General features: G+C 54.4%; 1 protein-coding gene across 2 annotated transcripts in view; it reads left to right on the top strand.

The window, feature by feature from the left end:
• The window catches only part of SH3GL1 (SH3 domain containing GRB2 like 1, endophilin A2), an 8,297-nt gene extending 361 nt beyond the window's left edge, over positions 1-7,936 (top strand). Inside the window, exons 3-8 of one of the 2 annotated variants that reach the window (XM_035892319.1) lie at positions 696-839; positions 2,605-2,738; positions 3,963-4,121; positions 4,684-4,787; positions 6,445-6,569; positions 7,032-7,936. In XM_035892319.1, the coding sequence (XP_035748212.1) occupies positions 696-839; positions 2,605-2,738; positions 3,963-4,121; positions 4,684-4,787; positions 6,445-6,569; positions 7,032-7,120 (755 nt within the window). In that variant the 3' untranslated portion in view covers positions 7,121-7,936. Of the gene's footprint in view, positions 1-695; positions 840-2,604; positions 2,739-3,962; positions 4,122-4,683; positions 4,788-6,444 lie in introns of both variants that reach the window. The other variant, XM_035892318.1, reaches the window with a different exon arrangement.
• Positions 7,937-7,942: the final 6 nt, after the last annotated feature.

The raw sequence follows: 7,942 nt of genomic DNA, 5'->3' as shown, positions 1-7,942 counted from the left end.
AGAGGCAGAGGGGGCAGAGACATCAGAGAGAACTTTTTTGGCCCTGAGATATCGGTCACCAGCCTGTGTTTGAGATCAGACACGCTGCCTCCATTGACCAGAGGTGTGCTGGGTTGTCCTGTACGTGTGGCCGTCCTGTGGCCTTGCTGGCTGAGCTAGCAGGGTCTGGCTCTTGTCTTGCTGGTGCTTTGCGACTCTGGTAAAGATCCTGGTACCCCTCTTGCCCTGTGCTGTGTTCCTGGGTTGTAAGGCACCGCTGTTGCTGTGAAAAAACAGATGCATCTTTCATCTTGGACCTGGAGAGGCGCTAAAGGGGACCTCTTTTTCTTGGGATGTCCAGAAAAAGTGGCATCTCTGGGCTGGGAAGGGGTGGCCAGCTTTGTAGGCATTGCCTCTGGAGCCTGCTGTCCCGCATGCATCCAGCCAGCTCATTCAGAGAGCACTCCAGGGACTATGGGAGGGCTGGGGAAACTCCTTTGGCCTTCACTGGTGAGTGTGCGGAACTATTTTTGCTTGCTGTCTTGGAAAAGAAACTTCTCTTTTCATAGCGAATGATATTTCTGGTAGATGAAGACAATAGGGCTTCTTGGCTTTGGGTGTAGCTTTAGGGGGAAAAAAAAAAAAATTGGCAGTGGCCAGCAGCTGCTGGCAAGTCCCAGTAATTGCAAACACGGCTGTGGCTGTTTCTGTGCCAGCTTCCAGAGCCAAGCTAACCATGCTCAACACGATGTCAAAGATCCGCGGGCAGGTGAAGAACCCCGGCTACCCGCAGTCAGAAGGGCTGCTGGGGGAGAGCATGATCCGATACGGCAAGGAGCTGGGCGAGGACTCCAACTTCGGTGAGTGTCCCATCGGGCCAGCTCCCCCTAGGAGCGTGCGGATGAGATGGCCAAGGCTGCTGCCAAATTCCCAAGCTGTTATTCTAAATTCTGGAAGGGCTGCATCACCCTTTGCATCACCTAACGGTACTGGGCGCTCTTAAAAGAGGTTTGAAGGCTTCCAGCCGGGATGGCAGGGAAAGGGGCAAGCAGAGCCCAAGTGCCCTGGATCCCAGTCCATGGCATGTTGTGCAAAACCACCTCTTAATGCTTTCTTATTAAACACTGAGATAAATTTACACGTAGGAAAAAATGCTTCCTCGCTTCTGAACTAAACAATGTTGACGTGGAACCTAGACTGAGCGAGATGCGGAGCCGTAGGGTGCAGCTCCCAGCTGGAGCTCTGCTCTCGGGAGGCTGTAGCCAAGAAATCTTTTTGCGTGGCAATTTCTCCTAACGACGTGTGACCTGCAGGGAGGAGGGGGGTGAAGCATGTGGGTGACATCAATTTTAATCCACTAAAAACATCAGCCCGCGTGCTGATGCAGGACCGGTGCAGTACACAGTCCGGTGGCTTCCTGCGCAGGGGGGAGCCTTCTTGCCTCAGGAAAATGAAAAATCTCTGGCTGCTTCGTGGGAGCGATGAAGGATCCTCGAGAGCCTCGCTGGCCAGCTCCGAGCCCTGCATCTCTCTTGGCTTGCAGGAACCGGAGCTGTTACAGCGAGCAAAGGGGAAGGAAGTTTTTAGAAGAACACACCAAACCTGATTTCCTTTAATAGCCTCTCTTTAAAGGAACATTTAACTCGATGAATTGCTATGTTAGTGCTGCGTTCCTTCCTAGGACAGGTTATCTGGAGTTATCGCAATTGAAATAACTCTTCTTGTATATTTATTTTTCCAGCTGGACAGGAGAGTGATGTTTTCACCCTCTGCTTCACTTGTATATTCTCCTGTGCTAATGTAGTGCTGAAACGGTTGGTTTGCCAAAGCTGCACAGGAATAATTTAATCTGTAAATGGGTTTCCACCGGGAATAAAAAGCCAAGACTAAAAATGCTTTGCTGCAAGTCCGTCTGGCTTAGCTGTCACTGTGGCGGGAGGCTTAGAAAAGCATGAAACCAAATAGGTTTCAATAAGCAACTCTGAGCTCTCTAATTCAGAGGGGAGAAGAAGGGATGAGGTTGGCCTGGTAGAGGTTGGTGTCTAAAATGAATAAAAGGCTGCAGCTTTGCTGCCAGCGTCTGGGGAAACTTGAAAAGTTGGTCACAGTGCTCTGGGCTTAAAATTGTCTGAACAAAAAGGCTGGCCAGGCTGGATCAGACCGAACGCACCTCTGCCCCGGGCTTCTCTGGCCAGCAGTGGCCAAGGAGCAGAGCAAGGTTAAAGCACTGCATGGCCAGTTAGCAGCTTGGTGACTCCCTGAGCTAACAGGGAGTTTAAAAATACTGCTTTTAAAAATAGTTTTACGTTTTCCTTCCTCTGTGTAGTTGGCAGAGATTGTTCCTGTTTTTCAGAGTTAAAAGCTGAAGCACGTTTAAGTGGAGCGTCTTGTGTGGAGTCGGTACCAACAGGCAACGGCCTGCGCTTACGCCGGGCACCGCTCGGTCCGTGCCAGGCTTGGAGATTTGGTCCAGATAGAAATGGGGGGGCGTTGGACAAGGGACGGAGCTTGCACACGCTGGGTGTCTTGGCAGAATGGCTCTGCATGCAGCCGCCACAGACTTCGGCTCTGTTTAACTGGCTGGCCCCTTCTCCCTTTCTCTTCCCTTCCTTCTCTCACTCGAAGGCGATGCGCTTCTTGACGCTGGCGAATCTATGAAGCGGCTGGCGGAAGTGAAGGACTCGCTGGATATTGAAGTCAAACAAAATTTTATTGATCCCCTCCAGAACCTGTGTGACAAAGACCTGAAAGAGATCCAGGTAAATGCCACCATGTTTTTCCCTCCTCTGGTTTCTGGCCTCCCCTGGCTATTAGCGCATGTGACTGCTTGCTCTGTCACGGTGGGAACCAAGGACTCGTGTAGGTATTGGCTCTGTTCCCCTGCACTGCGCCTGCTTTTCCTCTCCAGATTCCCCAGTATTTCCTCCCTGCTCAGCACCACCGCTGCTACTGCTCCTGAGCAGCTCCTGAGGCTGGATGCAGGTTTGAATGCTTCTTCGTTTACCGTCTTTTATGAAGGATGCCGTGGGATTACGTCCCAACACGCATTCCAGGCTTGCTGAATTTGGTTCTTTGTGCTGTGAGCCGTGTTACATTTGGGCTGCCTGGCATTAAACTTCATGGTGTTCTTCAGAGCTGTTGGCTCTATTCTCTTAGAGTAGCCTGAATCCTGTAACATAACTTCTAGGCTATGAGCAAGCTTCCCCCTAGGTCTCTTATGCAGCATCTCAAGAAGGCCCCTTGGTGTCTCGATGAGATGTTGGAGCTTGGTGGCTCCCATGCACTACCACAGAGACAAGTCTGCACAACGCATGGCCTGGCTTTTGTAACAGGATCCATCCCAGCCCGTAGTTCACAAGCCAGCCTTCTCGAGTGAATTTGTACTTACAGTGGTGTCCCAGATAATATAACCGCCAACTATTCTCTCACTACTTATCTGCACTCCAATTCTGCAGGCTGCCATGGAGCTAATTTAAACAGCCCTGCCCTCAGCAGTCAGGGGGTGCAGTGCCCAAAACCTGCATCCCAATTCCTGATCTCCAGAGATCCCTGTTGTTCCTGGGGAGCTGAAAGCAGAGGGCCAACTCTTCATCTTCCCGAAAGGCTTGCATGGGGAACAGATCCGGGCTGCTCCCTGCAGTGTTTTCCTCCAGCTCTCAGCTGGAAGGGGGTGAAATCATCTCGCCATTTCAATTTGTTGAGGGTTGTTTCTGAGTAAAAAGCCCCCTGCAGCCACAGCAGTGATGCTCTGCCAAGCTGAGTTTGGACGCTCCACTCCTCCCTGCACCCCGTGCCTTGCAGCTCGCGCGTCCCGGAGCCTCTCCGGAGCCTGGACAAAGTGGGAGCCACAGAAGCGTTGGGTTTCCGAGGCGAATGAACCTGACCCGTAACTAGAGCTGCCTTCCCAGCAGGAGAGCTTGGCTACTCCCAGTCTCTGGCTTTTCCTTCTTTTCCTTTACTGTTCATAACCATCCTTTTCCCAGCACCATCTCAAGAAGCTGGAAGGCAGACGCTTGGACTTTGACTACAAGAAGAAACGACAGGGCAAAATCCCCGATGAGGAACTTCGACAGGCCATGGAGAAATTTGAAGAGTCCAAGGAAGTAGCGGAGACCAGTATGCATAACCTCCTAGAAACTGATGTGAGTGCACGGGGGGAGCGCCGGCTCCTCTGCCCTGCGCTGAGACCTGCCGGCTGCGTTGTGTGTTTCTGTGTACACGAGGGTGGGATCTCTTGAGGGACGCAGAAATTAGACACTTATTTCCACTCTCATTTTTGCAAGTGTGGCTTTGCTCTCTGAATACCCAGACCTGAGTGCTCGGGACCTGGCGGGCCTCTTATTCTTTCTGTAGCCCCGCTTGCTGATCCAGTTCTTGGCCAGAGGAGAGGCTGGGGCTTGTAGCGAAACAGGTCTCTTCTCAGTGTGCTGGTGGGAGTAAGTTTGGGCAGGTAATGCAGCTTGCTTGGGAGGGATTTGAACAGCTAGAGAAACCCAGCCAGTGGAAGGAGGTGTCCTCTGTCCTGCTGAGTCTTGGCCAGTGCCTGACCTCTGGTGTCTGAAATCCCAAACCACCTCCTCATCTCCCCAGCAAAGTTGTCCTTCGTACACCTTCCCCAGTACCGTCTCAGCCCCCGTGTGCGATGCAGGCGTCCCCTGTCAGCTGGGGGGAGCCATTCGTCCCAGCTTGGTGTGATTCTTGCAGATCGAGCAGGTGAGCCAGCTCTCAGCCTTGGTGGACGCCCAGCTGGACTACCACAGGCAGGCAGTGCAGATCCTGGATGAGCTTGCGGAAAAACTCAAACGCAGGTGAGTCCCAGGGTGCTGTAGGCACTCTCGGTTTTCACAGCCACAACCTCTGCCTGTGGAACTGGTCTTTAAATACCCGACTCTCCCTCTAAATCTGTCCCCTGGTGTTAAAGCTGCTTCTTGTGATCGCTAGAGCTTCAATCCAAACTTCCTCCAGGTTGGAGGGAGCGATGCTGGCTGCACAACCCGCTCTCAATGACGAGCACGTTCCGACATCTGAAGCAAGGGCCGTGTGCTTGTGCCGTGGGCAGCTGGGCTGAGCCCTGCCTGAATCGGGGTGCGCTGCTCCCAGGGAGGCTGGAGCTGAATTTAGCAGGGGTGGAGAAGGAGAGTGGAATCCCCTTCACGCCAGGGCTCCCGGCTCCTTGTGCTATGGGTGTTGAGTGTGGGGTTGTGCCCCAAGAAGCGCCTTTTGGCCAGACCCAGGATTGAGTCAGAAGTTGCATCATGCTGTTGGAGCAGATGGCTTGGATGTCACGAGCTGGACATGCCTGGCACCCTGTGTCACCTGGGACGGCCCAGCCTAGAGTCTTTGTGCCATTAGCTTCAGCTGTGGTTAGGGAGGGTACCTGGAGATGAGCCGTGGTTGTGGTCCAGAAAGGTCCATGTCAAGGGTTCCCAGTTGCTCTGAGGACCAGAAAGTGAATGCGGTGTGGGGGGGATGATGTGGTGGCCACAGGCATGATGTGGTGGCCACAGGCCGGTGGCAGAGCACCTACATCACCTCCTTAAAGGCAGGCAAGTGAGCCCTCCACCAGACCCCTCATTTTCCAGCAAGCCCTACTTGGGGTTTCTGTCTACTTGGTGGTCCCTGGTAGACCCTGCCGCAGATGCGGTGGCCATGCCGCGTGCGCTCTGGCATGCTGAGCCACGTGAGCCTGTCGATGAAAGGGTGAGAGGTGTCTGGCACGCCGGAGCAGGGAGAGCTGTGGAGCTGCCTGCTCTTGCTGCTCTGCCTGCCTCTCCTCAAGTGCCTGACCCCCGCAGCGGCCCCGGGGAACGTGCGGTTGCTGCTCAGGTGCCAAAAAACACAGAGGTGCTGTTGAAATAATACTGAACGAGCTGGTTCACGTGACTGCCGTGACTTGCACAGTTGTTCTTCCTGCTGCTCGGTTTCACCTGAGCAAGCATCTCCCCGAGCCCTGGCCAAGGCAGGAGAGGTGGCTTCCTTGCATCTGGAGCTTCCCTGTGGAGGTGGGGAAGGACGTACCTTCCTCAGCCTGGCACATGGTGGCTTGGACAGAGTCAGGGCAGCCTCTCTGCTTCTCGGGGTGATCTGGCAATGCTGCCCTGCTGTTCTCTCCTCGTAGAAGAAACTGCTGAGTGGATCCTGTGTCTGGTTTGAATTCAGAAGGTCTGGGAGGATCCTGCCAAGTGTGAGCTTTCCAACTGCAGCACGAGTGTCCTCTGCTGGCCTGAATTGCCTGAGACACCTCTGTAGCAAAGCCTGGGGCATGTGGCCATCCCTAGGGGCCAGGTCCCAAACCCTGGCCAAGATCCATCTTCAAAACACCCCAGCACAGAGGGTCGTGCAGATTCTTGTCTACAAACCAATGTCCTCCCCTTCGTAGCCACCAAGGAGAATAAATATCGCGTTGATCTCACCATATTCTGTTTAGTATTTCAATTTATCCACATTTCTTTTTCCTTCTTCCAGAATGAGGGAGGCTTCCTCGCGCCCCAAGCGGGAATACAAGCCCAAACCCAGGGAGACGTACGACTTCGGAGACACTGACCAATCTAACGGGGGCTTCTCTTGCAACCCTACCCCCAAAGTCTCAGGTAAAGTTGTCCTGTGGGTGCAGGCACCTCTGGAGCAGCCTCCTGGGGATGGAGGGGAACTACTCTGCCTGGAAATGATATTTCTGGTGTGCTGGATGTGCCCACACGGGCTCTGAAAAAGTCAGAAATACCTCTGGACCAGGGCTGTTTTCTCTTGGGGCTCAGCAGCCTTTCTTATATTGGCTTTGGAGATGTCCCAGCGGGGTCTCCAGCCCATGCCACTCACCTGTAGTGCCCGGTCAGTGCCAGCAGTGGCAGACAGGAGAAATGAAGCATCTCTCACTCCCTCCCCGTCTTCCATCGTGCTGCATTCATCCCTCCCTGGTCCCGGCGAGGCAGGCGGGTTTCTAACACAGCATGTGGGCCGCCCTGTTTCTCCTAACAGATCCTCCCTTTGAGCCCTGCTTTTCCCTCTCTCCAGTTCACGTTGTTTTAAGCATGTCTCTTTTTGTTTGGAAGCAGCTTCCTCCTCTTTCCGATCCGACAAGCCGTCCCGGGCCTCCGTCAGGAGTATCCGTGAGTTTCCTCCCTCCGCACTGCATGATGTGTGACCATCTCTCCCCACCCCTCCTTGCTCCTCCTTCCGTCACGCTGCCGCTTGGAGCCGCTAACACCTCCGTGCTGAGCCTGGCTGGCAGATCAGCCCAGCTAAGCTAAGCTGGGCTAAGCCCCAAATTAAAACAGCCACACTATATTGGTATTTACCACCCCAAAGCCTGTGCTCACCCAGAGGAGCTGTAGCAGCTATCGTCACCCAGATGTGTCCTGCCTGTGGCCGCAGGGATCAGGTGCTTTTCCACGAGGTATCAGACATCTCGAGGATTACCCGTTCTTGTGACAAGCACCCAGCTTGGATCTCTCCCAGTCCTGCTCATGCCACCCCCCTGTACCCCACTGCTGAAGGCTGGAGGGGAGTGGGTAAAGCCTTGGCACGCTGAGCCCCACCTGGGCAGCGGGGAGCCTCGAATGGGTTGTGAGCGTGGGGTTTGCGGCTTAGCATTCCTCCTGAAGGGACTGGGGGGTCCCGTTGGGGTCCCAAGGTCAGGCTGGCTCTGTGGCTCGGAGGCATCGCGGGGGGGAAGCTCGTGGTGGTGCAGCAGCAGGGCAGGAGGACTTGAGGAGCCTGGTGCAGGGGAAGTGCTGTGGTGGTGGTGGGACCAGCCTGGTGTTTTGGGAAGCTGTCTCGAACACAAGAACCTGCTTGGCTGCTGCTTTTTGGTGTTTTCAGAGTTCTCTTCTAATGCTGGGTCCTTTCCTGCTGTGGATGCTCAGCAGACCAGACGTGCTGGCTGCTGTTCGTGCCATTCCCCCTGCCCTGGTTGGAAGAGCTCTAGCACAGAGCTGTGCAGGCTCCGGAGCGATGCAGGGGGGGG

Source organism: Egretta garzetta, unplaced genomic scaffold, assembly GCF_000687185.1.
Source record: "Egretta garzetta isolate BGI_Z169 unplaced genomic scaffold, ASM68718v1 scaffold4, whole genome shotgun sequence".
NCBI classification, from domain to species: Eukaryota; Metazoa; Chordata; class Aves; order Pelecaniformes; family Ardeidae; genus Egretta; species Egretta garzetta.
This window is presented reverse-complemented; position numbering and strand designations above follow the sequence as displayed.